Source organism: Leptonychotes weddellii, chromosome 6 (genome assembly GCF_054177405.1).
Source record: "Leptonychotes weddellii isolate Sample4059 chromosome 6, ASM5417740v2, whole genome shotgun sequence".
NCBI lineage: Eukaryota > Metazoa > Chordata > Mammalia > Carnivora > Phocidae > Leptonychotes > Leptonychotes weddellii.
In genome coordinates this window covers 31019609-31038087 of record NC_138374.1, presented here as the reverse complement: position 1 = coordinate 31038087, position 18479 = coordinate 31019609, and the positions used below count along the sequence as shown (strand labels likewise).

The 18479-nt window shown below is 34.3% G+C and overlaps 1 protein-coding gene across 12 annotated transcripts in view; it reads left to right on the top strand.

Moving 5' to 3' along the window:
- Window positions 1-18479, top strand: part of EXOC6 (exocyst complex component 6) — a 324809-nt gene that overhangs the window by 200470 nt on the left and 105860 nt on the right. For all 12 annotated transcript variants that reach the window (XR_014146246.1, XM_081823819.1, XM_081823817.1 and 9 more), the window contains 3 exons: window positions 3495-3647; window positions 5666-5734; window positions 15738-15821. Coding sequence is in view for 11 of the 12 variants with exons in the window: in XM_081823819.1 (XP_081679945.1) it covers window positions 3495-3647; window positions 5666-5734; window positions 15738-15821 (306 nt within the window). In the remaining variant the exon portion in view is untranslated. The remainder of the gene's footprint in view (window positions 1-3494; window positions 3648-5665; window positions 5735-15737; window positions 15822-18479) is intronic.

Below are 18479 nucleotides of genomic sequence, written 5' to 3'. Positions count from 1 at the left end.
AGACAGTGAGCTAATATCTAAAGTGCTGATAAACCTTATCTGTCAACCTAGAATTGTTTACCCACCAAAAATTTCTTTTAGAAATGGAGGTGAAATGGGAGTGCCTGGCTGGCTCAGTTGGTAGAACATGTGACTCTCGATCTTGGAGTCAGGAGTTTGAGCCCCATGTTGTGGGTAGAGTTTACTTTAAAAAAAAAAGATGAAGGTGAAATGAAGATATTTTTTCAGATAAACAAAAACCTAGAGGATTTATTTCTAGTAGACCTACAAAAAAGAAATATTATTTTCAGACAGAAAGAAAATTATCCCAGTTAGAAACCCAGAGGTGTAGCAAATAAACAGAAAGGGCAACTATTTTGGGTAAAATTGCATATGTTATGTTGGCTGTATAAAACAAAAACATCTTATGGGTTTTACATATTTATAGAATTAACAGTGCAGGGGCGCCTGGGTGGCTCAGTTGTTGAGCGTCTGCCTTTGGCTCGGGTCATGATCCCAGGGTCCTGGGATTGAGCCCCGCATCGGGCTCCCTGCTCGGCAGGAAGCCTGCTTCTCCCTCTCCCACTTCCCCTGCTTGTGTTCCCTCTCTCACTGTGTCTCTCTCTTTGTCAAATAAATAAATAAAGTCTTTAAAAAAAAAAGAATTAACAGTGCAAAACAACAACCATATATAAGTTAGGAGGGGAATTAATAGGGGGTTGAAAATCTCTACTAAATTGTTCTGTTTATAGGAGACATACCTTACATATAAACATATAGAGAGGTTGAAAGCAAAAGGATGGAAAAGATACATCATGCAAGCATCAATGAAAAGAAAGCTGATGTATGTATATTAATATCAAAGCAGGCTTTAAGACAAAATCATTAGTAGAGAGAAGAAAGAAGAATGTTTCATAGTGATAAAAGATTCAGTTCCTCAGGAAAATAATTCTAAATTTGTTTCCATAAAAACATAGTCTCAAAATATATAAAGCAAAAATTGTCAGAATTAAAAGAAATAGACAACTTGATGATCATAATGGTGAGATTGTAATACACTTCTCTCGGTAACTGCTGGAAACAGTTGACAAAATTAATAAAGATGTAGTCCTTTCAAATAATATGATTAACAACCCTGACCTAATAACACATGTAACACTGTATCCTATGATTTCAGAACATACATTTTTTAAAGAACATTTACCAAAATTGATTACATTCTGGTCTGTGGAGCAAATGTCAGTAAATTTCAAAGGATTGAAATGATAGAGAGTATGTTCTCTGACCATATTGGAATTATTCCAGAAATCAGAAATAAATAGATAAGTAGAAAATCCCTGTATGTTTGGAAATTAGGAAATAAAATTCTAAATAACCCATAGGTCAAAGAAGAAACTCAAGGGGTGCCTGGGTGGCTCAGTCGCTAAGCATCTGCCTTCGGCTCAGGTCATGATCCCAGAGTCCGGGATCAAGCCCCGCATCGGGCTCCCTGCTCGCCGGGAAGCCTGCTTCTCCCTCTCCCACTCCCCCTGCTTGTTTTTCCTCTCTTGCTGTGTCTCTCACTGTCAAATAAATAAAATCTTTAAAAAAAAAAAACTCAATTGAAACCAGAAAATATTTTGAATTATAATGAAAGTATGATATATCAAAACTTGTAGGATGCAGCAAAAGTCATGTTTAAGGGAAATTTATAGCCTTAAATTTATGAATTAGGAAAGAACAGCTGAAATCAATGATCTAAGTATCCATCTGAAGGAGTTAGAGAAAGAATAGCAAATTAAATTCAAAGAAAGTAGAAGGATATGACACAAACAGCACAGGCAGCAGAAACTAAACAAGTGGGTTTACACCAAACTAAAAAGTTTCTGCACATCAAAGGAAGCAGTTAACAGTGTGAAAAGACAGTCCCCAGAACGGGAGAAAATAGTTGCAAACTATGTCTGATTAGGGATTAATTTCCACAATATGTAAAGAAACCTACAACTCAATAGCAAAAAAACCTTAATCATCTGATGTAAAAATCAGCTAGGGACTTGAATAGACATTTCTCCAAAAAAGATAACACAAATTGCCAGCAGGTATATGAAAAAATGCTCAACATCACCAACCATTAGGGAAATGCAAATCAAAATCACAATAGGACATATCACCTCCCACCTCTCATGATTGCTGTTATCAAACAAAAGCAACGTTGGCAAGTGTGTGAAGAAATTGGAACCTTGCATACTGTTGAGGGAATGCAAAACTATGTGGCTGCTATTTTGAAAAGGTTCCTCAAAAGGTTAAAAATAGAACTACAGTATGATCCAAGAATCCTACTTCTGGGTGTTTATCCAAAAGAATTGAAATTAGAATCATGAGAAAGATTAGCACTCCCATGCTCATGCATCATTATTCACAATATCCAAGATGTGGAAACAATACAGATGTCCATTGACAGATAAATGGATTAAGAAAATGCAGTATATACATACAGTGGTGTATGGTATACTGTTCAGTCCTTAAAAAGGAAACTGTGAGGTATCTAAAATAGAAAAATTCAGGAGCGCATGGGCGGCTCAGTCGTTAAGCATCTGCCTTTGGTTCAGGTCATGATCCCGGGGTCCTGGGATAGAGCCCCACATAGGGCTCCCTGCTGTGCGGGAAGCCTGCTCCCTTTCCCACTCCCCCTGCTTGTGTTCCCTCTTTCACTGTGTCTTTCTGTCAAATAAATAAAATCTTTAAAAAAAATAAATAAATAAAATAGAAAAATTCATAGAATCAAAGAGTGGAATAGTGGTTTCCAGGAACTGGGAGGAAAGGGGAATGAGTTACTAATCAACAGGCATAAAGTTTCAGTTAAGCAAGATGAATAAGCTCTACAGGTCTGCTGTGCAACATTGTACCTATAGTCAGCAATGATGTATTATATTATTAATATATTAATATATTAGTATATGTTAATTATGTAATGTATTAATGTAATAATGTACACTTAAAAACATGAGATACAGTAAAATAAAATTAAAAGAAAATGGAAGGAAATAATCAAGAGTAGAAATCAGTGTAATAGAAAACAAAATACATTAGGGAGGATCAAAAAGCCAAAAGTTGGTTCTTAGTCTTTTCAAATAATATTGATAAACCCTGGTACAACTGTTCAGAAAGAGGAGTGAGAGCATAAATACTGAATAAAAAATGAGACATCACTCCAGATCCTACACCCAAAGCCATTAAAAAGATAGGAAAATATGAAATTCTTTTTTTTTTTTTTTAAAGATTTTACTTATTTGACAGTGACACAGCGAGAGAGGGAACACAAGCAGGGGGAGTGGGAGAGGGAGAAGCAGGCTTCCTGCTGAGCAGGGAGCCTGACGCGGGGCTCAATTCCAGGACCCCAGGATCATGACCTGAGCCGAAGGCAGACGCTTAATGACTAAGCCACCCAGGCGCCCCAAGAAAATATGAAATTCTTGAACCAGTTTTGACCATAACAAATGTTATAATAATCTGAATTTTTCTTTTTTCCAAAATAGGCACAACAGCAGAAGATCTTCAATGTTGCTCTACAGAAGCAAAATAATGTAAAATTTGGGAAGAATGTGTACATAAATGATAGAATTCCAGAAGAAAGGAATGAAGTTGAATTGAAACGTGGATTTGAGGAAGAGGATGAGAATGAAGAGGAGGTGATGGAAGTTCCTTCCTTCCTTTTCCCCTCCCTCTTTTTCTTCTTCCCTTCTTTTTTTATGATTTTTTAAATTTTGAGTTGTAATGTATGTCTGTATGACTCTCAGTCTTCCCGTGTGAAAATTGAACTTATGTAGATCAGTTTGTAATGAACTGTTAGGGCAGTGTGTCATCTGAAATATTAGACTGCATAGTTGACAGATAAATAGTATATATTCTAGATTATATTTATAAGCCATAGATAGTTGAACCTAGTTGTTCTACCATAATTAGCAGTGAAATTGTAAATGTAATGATTTTTTTGTAGTGATCCCTCATTTTAATTATCTGTGGCAAACATTTAATTTCATGATGGCTTGGCCTTGCTGGTTAGACTAATTCTGGAAAGCCTACCTTTTTTCCCCTTTGGTGCTGAGATAACTGCAAAATGGTTCTAGTAGATTAAAGTTTTTTAATTGTTAAAAAAGTCTTAGCTCTAGAAAGCTTCAAGTTATCTTTAAGTATTCACTTTCTTTCCTCTTCTATATCTAAATTTATTCCTAATTTTATTTGCTTCTTTTACTCTCTACATGAAGTCTTCTGTTGAGCCTACTTTTTGGCTTTTCCTTTGATTTTTTTGAATTTAGTTAATATCATGAGAAGCCTATTCATAAGTTTTGCCTTGTCAGTGAGATTTTAAATTCTTTTTCTAAGGACTTAGTCGGGGCCCAGTATGAACTTTTAATTAATTGATAGAAGAAACCATATGAATATGTGCCCATGGCCTTCTCTGTGGTTGGAGAACAACTGGGAGTTCAGTATATATGTTTCTACTATATGCCTGAGGATGAGTGAAACTGTATGTATTTATGTGTGTGTGTGTGTGTGTACACACGTGTATGTTTATATATGTGAATGTACATATATATACACACACACGTGTGTGTGCACATGCAATGGATGTCTGATATTGTAGGGGATACAGACAAATAAACTGCCTTAGACAGTTTAATATCTTCTTAAAAGGGAATTAGTGTGTCCTGATTAGTCTCCGGAAATTAATGTTTTCGAAATTTACTTTTTTGTTCTTTTTTAATCAGTATTCAGAGAATCTCTATATTCTCTTCTCCTAAGCATGTTTGAGATACATAATCTCTGTCCTTTAATTACTTTATAATCTGAAACACTCAACAATAATGATAAATATATAAAGAGTGAATTATTGAACTAGTGCCAAAACAATTACAAAGGCATTGTGTTTATATTGTAATGTTTTTATAGTTGATAAATGTTATAACATGAAGTCCATGAATCTCCTTGCTGTCTTTAACTTATATTATCCAACAGTAAGCTAGTAGTTTGATGATTTTTATTTTTATTTATTTTATATTTTTATTATTTAAAAATTTTTTTGAGGGGGGAGGGTTAGAGGGAAAGGGAGAATCTTTTTCTCTCTCTCTCTTTTTTTTCAGAGAGTGAGTGTGGGGGGATAGAGGGTAGGATGAGGCAGAGGAGAGGGAGAGAATCTTAAGCAGGCTCCATGCCCAGCGTGGAACCCATTGTGGGGTTCAATCCCATGACCTTGAGATCATGACCTGAGCCAAAATCGAGAGTTGGACACTTAACCAACTGGGCCACCCAGGTACCCCAAGTTTGATAATTTTTAAAATGTGGTTTTATAAGAAGGGCATGTGTTGTGATGAGCACTGAGTGCTATATGCAACTGATGAATTGTTGAACACTACATCAAAAACTAATGATGTACTATATGTTGGCTAATTGAACATAATAGAAAAAATAAATAAATAAAATGAAGTTGGAAAAAAAAAAAAGAAACAATAAGAGAAAAATGTATACCAGCTTGCTTAGAGTTCTCGTCTCCAGAAGCGGAATTGGGTTTATTTTCCTTCTTTGTAGTCTTATGCATTGGCTACATTTAGAGTAATTAATATGTATTACTTTGGTGATCAGAAAAAATCACAAATATACCTAAATAATAAACAGTGAATGCCATAAAAAATGTGGTTTTATTTTTCAGGTCTTAACTGTTCAGGATCTGGTTGATTTTTCCCCTGTTTACCGATGTTTGCACATTTATTCTGTTTTGGTGAGTACCTTTTGTATATGTATATCGTGTGTGTGTGTGTATACACATGTATATAGATACACATAAATATTTGTGTAATAAAAAAGATATGTATGCATTTTAGGCCTGCTTTTCTAAAGACTGGCCATAAGCTCAGTAAGCTGTAAATCTTCATGCATAAGTATTTTAAATATCTCCTGTGAGTAAGGCACTTACTTTTTTCTTTATCGTAGTCCCCTTTCAAGTGATGTATCACTTCATCTGTAAGAACCTTATAATAGTATACTTCCATTTCACCCTTCTTATATTTGTGCTCTTGTATCACAATTGCTTTTAAATATGTTGTGTCTACATTTGCTTACTCCTTCTACATTGTATTCATTTTTGATTAAATAATTCTTTTAAAAGATAGTAACATTATTTTGATATAATTCATATACCAAAAAATTTACCCCTTTAAAGTATATGATTCAGTGGTTTTAGCATATTTATGAGGATGTGCAACTATTAAAACTAATTCCAGAACATTTCATTTCTGAAGAAGGAAACCTCTTACCAATTAACAGTCACTCCTCATTCTCCCCTACCTCCAGTCCCTGGCAACCACTCATTTACTTTCTTTCTCTACGGATTTGCCTATTCTGGATATTTCATATAAATAGAATCATAGTAAGTGTGGTCTTTTGTGTCTTGGCCTCATTCACATAGTTGGAAGTTGAGATTATTGATTGAGATCTTTCTTCTTTTTTAATACATTTACAGCTATAAATATAAATTTCCTTCTAACCACTGCTTTAGCTGCATTCCATGAGTTCTGGTATGTTGTGTTTTTGTTTCCATTCATCTCAAAATATTTTCTAAATTCTTGTTATTTGTTCTATAACCCACGGGTATTTAGGAGTATATTGTTTCATTTCCCTATGTTTGTGAATTTCCAAAAAGTTCTTCTGTTACTAATTCCAAATTTAATCTTACTGTGGTCAGAGATCATATTTTTATGACTTCAGTCCTTTTAAATTTATGGAGGCTTGCTTTATGGCCTAACATATGGTTTATCCTGGAGAATGTTCCATGTGCACTTGAGAAGAATGTGTATCTGGCTGTTGTTGGGTGGTGTGTTCTGTAGACATCTGTTAGGTCTAGTTGATTTAATATTGTTATTCAGGTCTTCTGTTTCCTTGTTGATCTTCCTATCTATCTGTTATTGAAAGTGGTAATATTGAAGTCTCTGACTGTAACTGTTGAATTATCTGTTCTTCCTTTAGTTTTGCCAATTTTCATTCATGTATTTTTGAAGCTCTGTTTTTAGGTGAATATATGTTTATAATTGTTATATCTTCATGATGGATTAACTTTTTTTCATTATAAAATGTCATTCTTTGTGTATTTTTTTGGTTTAAAGTCTATTTTGGCTGATTAGTATAGCTACTCTAACTCTCTTTTGGTTACTGTTGCCATGGTATGTTTTTCCATACTTTTATTTTAAATCACTTTGTGTTTTTGAATCTAAAGTGTGTCTCTTTTGAATAGCATATAGATGGATTTTTAAGAATCCAGTCTGCCAATTTCTGCCTTTTGATTGAAGTGTTTAGTTCTTTTGCATTTAATGTAATTACTGATATGGCCAGATTTATGCCTACTGTTTGCTTTATGTATCATGTCTTTTTTGTTCTATTCCTCCATTACTGTCTTCTTCTTAAATAGGTATTTTCTCATGAACCATTTTAATTCTCTTGTCATCTCTTTTAACATATATATGCATTAATATATATAATATATATTAATATATAAATAGTAACATAAATATATAGATGTATAAGTATATTATTACATATAAATATGTAATATAAATATATAAAAATATAAATATAAGACATAATAGTTAATATATGTATGTATACACATATATAATATATATAGTATTTTCTTAGTGTTTGCCCTGGAGATTATAATTAATATCCTACCTTAAAACAATCTAGTTCATATTAATCCTCCTCCTTTGTGTTATTATTGAGATACTAATTACATCTTTATACATTATAAACCATAATATAATTATTTCTTTATGCAATTGTTTTCTAAATCAGAAGAATGGAGTTACAAATTATACTGTCTTTATATTTACCTCTATATTACCTTAACTGGGACTCTTTTATTTCTTCATGTGAATTAGTGTTACTGCCTAGTGTCCTTTTATTTTTGCCTAAAGGACTACCTTTAGTATCTCTTTTAGGGAAGGTCAACTAGCATCAAATTCTCTCAGTTTTTGTTTATCTGGGAATGTTTTAATTTCTCCTTTGCATTTTAAGAGTAGTTTTGCTAGATACAGAATTTTTGGTCTTTTTCTTTCAGCACTTAGAAAATGTCTACGGAAGGCATTTAGAGTTAAGGTGTTTTGAGATTTGGATTATTCACTGAAATTGGATTAAATTGAAATTGAAATAATTAAAAAGAAATGGTAATTATGTTAATTAGAGCAAATAGAATTATCTACATTAGTTAACGTCTTTTGGCCCTCTATTAAAAGACAGGACCAACTCTGTACTTATGAACTGAGGTAAAAGCAATAAGCACAATATCAGTGTAAACTTACTATTTTACAAATTAGTGATGTTTCAAGTATATTGAGCATTATTGAGTAGAAATGTAAAATTTTTTTCTTTTTAAAGCTATAATAAATTGTACCATTGTATAAAAACAGTAATACTTCTAGTCTATTCTGTGGTGAAATAATTCTTCAAATGTGTATGATTATAAACTTTAACTGCTCAGATTCTTTTCAAATTTAGTATTTTATCTTTTATAACGTCAGGTAGTAGTATATACATTTAACTATATTTACACCTGAGGCAAGTAGAGGGTAGGTTCTATCAAGATTACATTGCTATATGTAGTAACATTGAAAAATTGGCTTCCAGTTGTCTGATCTCAATTTTTTGTTTTTTGGGGTTTTTTTGCCTTGTTTTGTTTGTAAACTAGATTGTATTGGCTTCTAATCAGGATGAAGTTCTTAATTATCTCAGTTATTAAATTGGCCTGTGTTGTGGTTTGATTCTTTTAAAACTCCTTTCAAATTAGATGTTTTCCGATAGGTTTTGGATTTGGTGGAGAATAATGATTTTTGGCTTTGATAATGCTTAATTTTTCTGTCTTGTATGGGCCCAGTAAACTGCAGTGAGTGCCCATAGGCACTTCTGTTACTTTGTATTATCCTTTTTCTGTATGATCCACAAAGATAGTGACCATGTGAGTGTCGTGTATTGTTCTTTCCCTAGTGCTTTTCATTGCATCTGATATAAAGATTTGCTGAATTAGTAATTGGCTCTTTTAAAAACAATTTTTTTATTAACATATAATGTATTATTTGTTTCAGGGGTACAAGTCTGTGATTCATCAGTCTTAAAACAATTCACAGTGCTCACCATAGTACCTACCCTCCCCAATGTCCATCACCCAGCCACCCCATCCCTTCCACCCCCCACCATTCCAGCAAACCTCAGTTTGTTTCCTGAGATTAAGAGTCTCTTATGGTTTAACACACACTCAATTTTTAATAAATTATCTTATGTATCTTTACCCTGGTAACTTATATCAACAGGCACTAAGCCCTCTGGGAAAGAATATATCTTTATAGCTGGTGCAAAAAAGTGTTGAACCAACGGATACTATGTGAGGTTTCAGTGTGGCTTCTCTGAAAATGATACATTGGGTATTAAATTACAGTTTCACTGTTCATGATTTAAAATGAAAGAAACAGAAAGCACAATTAAATGATCAAAATAATTTAAAGTCAATTGTAGAGAACCAATAGAATGATAGAAAGTTTTAGACTCTAGTCAAATTTGTGATTTTTCAGAAATCTATGATTCAGATAGTCAAGTATTTTAAATAAATGATTACTCTCAGAATTTGGTATTATAACTAACTTAATTTATAATTTTAAATAACTTACTTTTAGTTCTCTGTATATTTCTATATCTTTATAATATACAGAATCTATAAACTTAAGAAAGCTGCGTTTTAAAAGAAGTCAGTTTTGACTAATTCAGGCAGGACTTTTTCCCCTTTTTACTGTGTAAGCGAGATTTTACTATTCTATAAATGTAAATAAACTTTCATTAGCATGAGAACTTCTGGTTGGTATATATGACCAAAAATTGGTAAAAGTAAAATGACCAAAATTTAGTAAAGCTAATTCCTCCGTTGTTATTATAGTCAGTTTCCTTTCATTTGCTATTTCATTTAAGCTACTTTCTAGTAGTAACTGGGCACTTCACTGGGTCATCAGTTCTAGTATCTACCTGACACTGTGCCTCCATTTGCTCCTTTATTTTCCCAATTTGATGTGTACTCTATGATATTTGGTATTTTGAGATGAACTCTGAGTACAAAGCTGTACCATGACATAGGATGTCAGTTGTTGGTGTGACTGGATGTACTTGCATCAATAAAAGAACATGTTTCACCCCTAAAAAAAAAATCGCCCTGCAGTATAACTTATCCTTTAGAGTTTTACTGTGGGATCAGGCTGACGTCTGTTTTCTTGAAGACTTTTTTGCCTAAATCTGGCACCCTTGATTGACTTCCTCTCATTCCCTCTCTTGCTTTCCTCACTTCTTGAAAGTCTCCCTTTTGAGCACTTCCTTATTGTATCACTTGGTGTCTGTTTCTAGAAAAGCTACCTAACATATTATATTATCTATTGCTGTGCATGTATTATTTCACATGGTCAGCTATCTGGGAATGGCTTAGCTGGGTGGTTCTGGTTCAGGGTCTCTCATGAGGTTCCAGTCAAGATGTCAGTGAGGGCTGTCGTCATCTGAAGCTTGACAGGGCCTGGGGGATTTGCTTCTGTTATGACTGTTGGCAGAAGGCCTCAGTTCCTTGCCACATGGGCTGTCCACAAAGCTGAGTGACAATCCTCCTGACATGGCAGCTGGCTTCCCTAGAATGAGTGATCTGAGGGAGGCTGATATGGAAGCCATAATGTCCTTTATAATCTAATATCAGAAGTGACATACCTTACTTTTTTTTTTTTTAATATTTTATTTCTTTTATTAGAGAGAGAGCATGAATGGGGAGAGGGGCAAAGGGAGAGGGAGAGAAGCAGACTCCCCACTGAGCGCCGAGGCCAGTGCAGGGCTCGATCTCACAACTCTGAGATCGTGACCTGAGCCGAAACCAAGAGTCAGGTGCTTAACCGAATAAGCCACTCAGGCGCCCCACCTTTACTTCTGCTACATCCTGCTGGTCACATAGATCAACCCTGGTAGAATGTGGGATGAGACTACACAAGAGATCTTTGGGGTCCATCTTGGAGGCTACCATACTTACTTCATAAAAGAAATACCTATCCTTCACTGATACCCATTGTATTGATCCTTCACTGCTACTATCATTGTGCATTCTTGATGTGTAAAAACTTCCAAGATGCCAAATAAAGGAGAAGTCTCCTTTAATGATTAACTTAAGGGACTGTACACATAAGGGTTTCTTTCTTTTCTTGTGCAGAAAAGGATAAACCATGTTAGAAACACTATATTTTGTTCTATGGTGGGATATTCTTAGTTCTGATACATGGTAGGTAGTAATGACATGGTGGGAGTAATGACAATTTTCATTTAAGGTCCTTACCTCTTTTGTTCCCCAGCTGTTGACAATGAATATAGTGCTTTTAAGAGGGAGTACAATGAGAGTACAGAAGTGAGAACATAGGAAGATTTGAACACAAAACTGTGTCCTATGTGTTTAAATGTAAACAGTGCTTTTGGCTAATCTTAATACTCATCCCTATGATGTGTCATTTTCTGTAAAGAAAAACCTTTAAACATCCAAAATAATATGAATTAGTGAAATAGAATCTTTTAAACATAACTGGAGTATTCTGAGGCTCCCAAAATTTTGAAATTACACTGACTAACCCATTCTTTCATATAAGTTATGATTCAGAAAAACTGTTAAAAGCCGTTTTGCCAAATTGTTACATGTGTGATATTTTTGACTTCATGTTAAAATAAAATAAAAGCTGGCTGCCAGACTGATTAGTTCCTAGCATGATCACCATCTCTAACAAAATTCATGTGTTATTCCTGACTTTTATACTTGGTTTTATTTTCTTATTTCCAAAATTTAATACCGAAGTTTTATATATGTCCACATATTTACTAAAGGCATATTGTATTTTTTATCATACTCCTCTTTTTGCAAGTAACTTAGAATTCCATCTGCGTTATTATAAATTATGAGAAACAGCATTTAAGTAATGAGAAGTGATTTATTACCTTGTTTTTAAGGTACATGAATGGATAAAACAATCATGTTGGATTTAAATAATCTTAATCTTAATGACTTTCATAATTTTTTAATTTATTTCTCAGTGGTTTTCATAATAGTCCACAATGCATATTAACATGTTTATTTGAATTGAAACATGAAGTTAGACTTTTCCTGAGGGATAGTAAATACAATTGACTTAATTGTTTGTTTGTAAGGGCTGGGTTTGCTAATTAGGTTTTAGGGTGGGCATTTATTGGTAAATTAAATATACTAAATTTGCAGCTCCGAGTTTTTAACTAAAAAGTATGTTGCTGAGATGCCTGGTGGCTCATTCTGTTAAGTGTCTGACTTTGGCTCAAATCACGATCTTGGGGTCCTGGGATCAAGCCCTTAGTTGGGCTCCCTGCTCAGTGGGGAGTCTGCTTGTCCCTCTTCCTCTGCCCCTCCTCCTGCTTGTGCTCTTTCTGTCTCTCTCTCAAATAAATAAATAAAGCCTTAAAAAATAATTAAATAAAGAAAAATAAAAAATATGTTGTTAGTTCCCAAAAAAAGCCCCATTCATCATATTAAGAGATTCATTTCCAATAAAAATTTACTTTTGGTTATATTAATTATCACATAATATAAGACTTAGATTGTATTGATCAGTTATGTGCTAATTGTAATGATAATTCAACCTAGAAGGAGAAAACTACCTTAACACCTAAAGCTTTATGGCCTCAGAGATAAAATAAAAATAAAAACATATTATATTAGAAAATATAGTATTAGAAGGGTACCTGGCTGGCTCAGTCCATAGAGCATGTGACTCTTATCTTGAGGTCATGAGTTTGAGCCCTACAATATGGGATAGAGTTTACTTAAAAAAATAAATATAGTATTAAAAAAATAACACATTAAATTTGAAAAAAAACCAGTAAGAGTGGTAGTCTGGAATATAAGTTAAAAAAGAAAAAGGAGGGGCATGTGGGTGCCTCAGTCAGTTAAGCATCTGCCTTTGGCTCAGGTCATGATCCCAAGGTACTGGGATCGAGCCCCACATTGGGCTCTCTGCTCAGCAGGGAGTCTGCTTCTACCTCTCCCCCTCCCCCCGCTTGTGCTCTCTCAGTCTCTCTCAAATAAATAAATAAAATCTTTAAAAATTAAAAAAAAAAAAGAAAGTAAAAGGAGGGGTACCTGGGTGGCTTAGTTGGTTACGCGTCCAACTCTTGATCTCAGCTCAGGTCTTGATCTCAGGCTTGTGAGTTCAAGCCTCACATTGGGCTCCATGCTGGGTACAGAGCCTACTTAAAAAAAAAAAAAGGAAAACTATAAACTTTCTAAATGTGAAAGAAGAGTGTGTTCATATGTTTTTTAAGTGATTGTAGGTAACCATTGGGTATGTTTAAATGAGGATGTAATAGTTTTATTTATAACATACTTGAAATTATATCCTTTACATTATTTAAACTCATAGTGAAAAAAATTTAGTTACCAAAATAAAACTGTGAGGGAGACCATAGTTTTTTTAAAATTCTTTTAAATGAGTATAAAAATACTGGAAGAATTGCCCTAAGGGATACCTAGGTAAACATTTTCTGCATTGTGAGTTTATTTTTTATGGCATTAAGAGAAGTCATTTTTTTATAACTACTTAAATATTAAAGAAAGTTATCAGAAAAAAATTTTTTTCAGTGAAAATATGAGTTTTGACTTTTTTCCCCTCTTGGATTGTCTTTTGGAGCCTTGAGTAAGGGAATGGATTCCCAGCCTTTTCTTCTCATTCTGGGTGGATTCTCCTTTTAAACAGAGAGGAAGACAGAAGAAATGGGTATATAGTCATTCATTTACTTGTTCATTCATTCATTCAACAAATAGTAATTGATTGCCTTCCATGTGCCAAACATTGTGCTAAGGGATCAGGATACAGTGGTGAACTAGTTGGACAGGACCATGTTCTAACAGACTTAGAGTGGTAAAGAGATCTCTGTCATCCAATATGGTAACTACTAGTTTAAAAAAAAATTTTTTTTTTAAAGATTTTTTTATTCATTCATGAGAGACACACAGAGAGGGAGGCAGAGGGAGAAGTAGGCTCCCCACGGAGCAGGGAGCCCAGTGCAGGACTCGATCCCAGGACCTTGGGATCATGACCTGAACCAAAGGCAGATGCTTAACCAACTGAGGCACCCAGGCGCCCCCACAACTATTTAAATTTAAATTAATTAAAATTAAAGAAAACTAAAATTCAGGGTCTCAATACTTACTATTAGCCACATTTCAAGTGCTCAGTAGCCACATCCATCTAGTGGCTATCATATAAGACAGTGCGGATATAGAAAATGTTCATCATCACAGAAAGTGCTATTAGACAGTGGTATGATAGACTACTAATTAAGAAGTTATAGCATAGTGTGGTAAGTGCAATGATACGGATATGCAGGTTACTATGGGATAACACAGACAATAACAAGCCTCAAGAAGTTGAGGAAGGCTTCTAAAGAAGTGACATCTAGGGTGGGAGGATGGGTTGGCCTGGTGGTGGGTGTTGAGGAGGGCACGTTCTGCATGGAGCACTGGGTGTTGTGCACGAACAATGAATCATGGAACACTTCATCTAGAACTAATGATGTAATGTATGGGGATTAACATAAGAATAAAAAAAAAAAAAAAAGAAGTGACATCTATAGGGAGTCCTTAAGGGTGAATGAAAGTCATATAGAGAAAGAGAACTGGGAAGCACATTTCAAGAATAATTTGTACAAAAGCCTGGAAATAAAAAGAAAATGGTATATTGAATATACTGAGATGAGGCAGGAGATGAAGGAAGATGCCAGATCATGTAGGGTCTTATATAACATGTTCAGACATTTATGCTTGACAGCTAATTTCTTTATTTAGTTCTCTTACTGACAGCCATATTTTGAGTTGGTCAGTCAGAAATCTGTAAAACCTTAGTGATAAGTTGGGCAACTGTAAAATTGCTTGAATTTATAGTTAGTGTTCATAATTGTCATGATAACAAAGTTACTGTTTTTGAACTATAAAGCCAAAAACTTATTTTTGACATTCAGTATGAAATACCATTTCAGTGTTTTTGTTTTATTTGCACATGTTAAATAATTTTTTTATTACTTCCATATGAGAGAACCAAAGAGATGTTATAATCAATCAGTTCACAGAAAAGATCAAATAACAGGAAAAATTATATGGAGTAAAGGAATGTGGAGAGGAATTGTAAATGAAGGCAAAACTATTTTTTTTTAGAGAGGGGAGGAAATCAATTAAAATCGTTACCAGACAAAATACTTTTACGTATTTATCAGTTACCTAAACAGAAAGAGATCCAAAATAGTTCAGAGACAGTGAACAGAAGTAGAATCTGATAACCTGGGAGGATATGATATAAATGATGCAGTTTCCATTGAAATACACAAAAGCCATTTCAGTGTTTATATTCCATTTGTTAGAAAACTTAAAATGACACTTAGGGGTAAAGAAGTTATCTGTTTGGGTGCCTGGGTGGCTCAGTTGGTTAAGTGTCTGACTCTTAGTTTTGGCTCAGGTCATGGTCTCAGGGTTGTGAGATCAAGTCCTGCATCATGCTCCCTGCTCAGTGGGGTGTCTGCTGGAGAGTCTCTCTCTCCCACTCCCTCTGCTCCTCCCCCCACTCATGCTCTCTCTATCAAATAAATAAATAAATCTAAAAAAAAAAAAGTTATCTGTTCTGCAGTGTGTGTGTTTAATTACTTTGCTGATTTTACTTTAGGGTGATGAAGAAACATTTGAAAATTATTACCGAAAACAAAGAAAGAAACAAGCAAGACTTGTATTGCAACCCCAGTCAAATATGGTAAATATGTGAAAATTTTGTATTGGTTGTGTTGTCACTTTTTGCCTCTTACCCTGCTTTAATTTCTTCAGAGCATGTATCACTGTTCATTCAACAACAAATACTTATTGAACACCTACCATTTCCAGTAATTGGTTTAGGTGCTAAGGGTACAGCAATGAACAAAACAGGTGAGTTCCTTCTCTCATGAGCTTACATTCTATTAGGGAAGATAGATAGTAAATAAATAAAATAGGCAGTGAATAAATAAAGAGATAAACAAGTAGATATATAAAGTATCAGGGAGTGATAATTCATTTCTGATAATATGGTGGACTGTGTACTTTGATTAATTGTTCTAGTGAAAAAACAAAGATGCTGGATAAAACATTTTTAAAATTTTAAAATTATTTTTAAATGCACTGAGGATTTGATAGAAAAGTATAGTCAGGACAAAAATTAAGTGAATATGGAATTGCTCTATATGTCGGTTATGGTGATAATTATGTGACTAGATGTGTTTGTGAAAACTTGTAGAAACAGTGCATGAAAAAGTGAGTTTTATTGTATGTAACTTATACTTCAGTATATCCAACTATAAAACAAAACATGAAAACTTAAATGAAGGCAGAAATCCAGATAGGTTTGGGGCGTCAGGGTGGCTCAGTCAGTTAAGTGTCTGCCTTTGGCTCAGGTCATGATCCCAGGGTTCTGGGATTGAGCCCTGCATTGGGCTCCCTGCTCTACAGGGAGCCTGCTTCTCCCTCTCCCTCTGCCTGCCACTCACTCTGCTTGTGCTCTCTCTCTCTCTCTCTCTCTCTGTTAAATAAATAAATAAAATCTTTTTAAAAAAAGAAGAAAGAAATCCAGATAAGTTTAATGAAGTACTGATTGTGGCTTTTATCTTAGGGGCATCTGCTGAGCGGGAAAGCATGAATTTTGAGGACATGGGAATACAGAGGCCTAAGCCCAGAGCCACCTGAAGTAGCTGATAAGAGGTTGTCTCCCTTAGAAAGTGGAGACTCCAAAGAATTAGAGCCTCATTATTAGGATTACCTAGAGATCAAAAACATCTCTTGGCACCTGGCTGTCTCAGTCAGGAGAGCATGCAACTCTTGATCTTGGAGTCATGAGTTTGAGCCCCTGCTTGGATATAGAGATCACTTAAAATAAATAAATAAATAAATAAATAAATAAATGGACACAATGTTATAAAAAAAAACTAACAAAACCTCTCTGCTCTTTCTGCTAAACACTGTAGGGAAATTGCCTGTCTTAAATTTTGGTGCTGAAGGAACGAGGGGAAAAAGATCTCTGAGAATCCATAACAAGCCGTTTCTCACATATATTTGCAACCCAGATTCATTCTGTTTGGATAGTCAAAAAAAAAATCTCAAGTTGAAAATTCAGTTTAAAGTTATTCCATGCTGATATCGCCTAATAGAAACAAATGCAGATCTCTGAACTTTCATGTCATAGTTTTAAGGAAAATTAGCAAATCACAGTAAAAAATAATTATCAAACAAGTGCAAATCACTAAAAATATTGGCAATAGAAATAAATCCCAAGAGACTTTCAGTATTTGAATTATTAGCCATTTAATATAATAACTCTATTTAATATATTTAAAGAAATAAAAGACAAGCTTGCTGATATAAATAGGGAACAAGAAACTGTAATGACCAAAATGAAGAAAAATCCAGTAGAATACCTAGAAATTAAAGATATATTAATCAAAATTAAAAGTTTTATGAATAACGGGGCGCCTGGGTGGCTCAGTCGTTAAGTGTCTGCCTTCGGCTCAGGTCATGATCCCAGGGTCCTGGGATCGAGCCCCGCATCGGGCTCCCTGCTCAGCAGAGAGTCTGCTTCTCCCTCTCCCACCCCCTCTGCTTGTGTTCCCTCTCTCACTGTGACTCTCTCTGTCAATAAATAAAATACTTAAAAAAAAAAAAAGTTTTATGAATAGGTTTAGCAATTGGTGAATTCTCCTAGTTGATCTGGAGAAATTATCTAGAAAGCCTCACAGAGAGACAAGAGGATAAAAATAAAAATACAGAAGAGAGAGGAAGTCTAACATATCTAGTTGGAGTTACAGAAAGAGAGGATAGAAAAGTTGAACAGAGGAGTATTTGTAGGCATAATGGCTGAGAATTTTCCAGTATGGACAGGAAATAGAAACTTAGAGAGTCAAACCCAAGGAATCCCAAATAGGTTAAATAAAAAATACACTCTGGGAGAACTTACAGTGAAACTGCAAAACACAAAGATAGAAAATAGAAGACCTGAAAAATAGTATCCATTAACTTGAGCTAATTGACATTTATTGAATTTTCCACCCCAAACAGCAGAATGCACATGCCTTTCAAATGCATGTGGAAGGTTTATCAAGATAGATCATATTCTGGGCTATAAAATAAATCTCAACAAGTATAAAAGACTTGAAATCACAGAAAGTATGTCTTTTGACCACAAGATAATTAAATTATCTATATGCAAAAAAAAAAATGAGTATTGACTTTTACCTCAGCAATTCAAGAAATGGATCATGGACCTAAATGCAAGAGCTAAAAATTAAAACTTTTAGAAAAAAACAAAGGTTTTTGTGACCTTGGGTTAGGCAGTATTTTCTTTCTTTTTTTTTTTTTTTTAATTTTAATTTTTTTTTATTCTTATGTT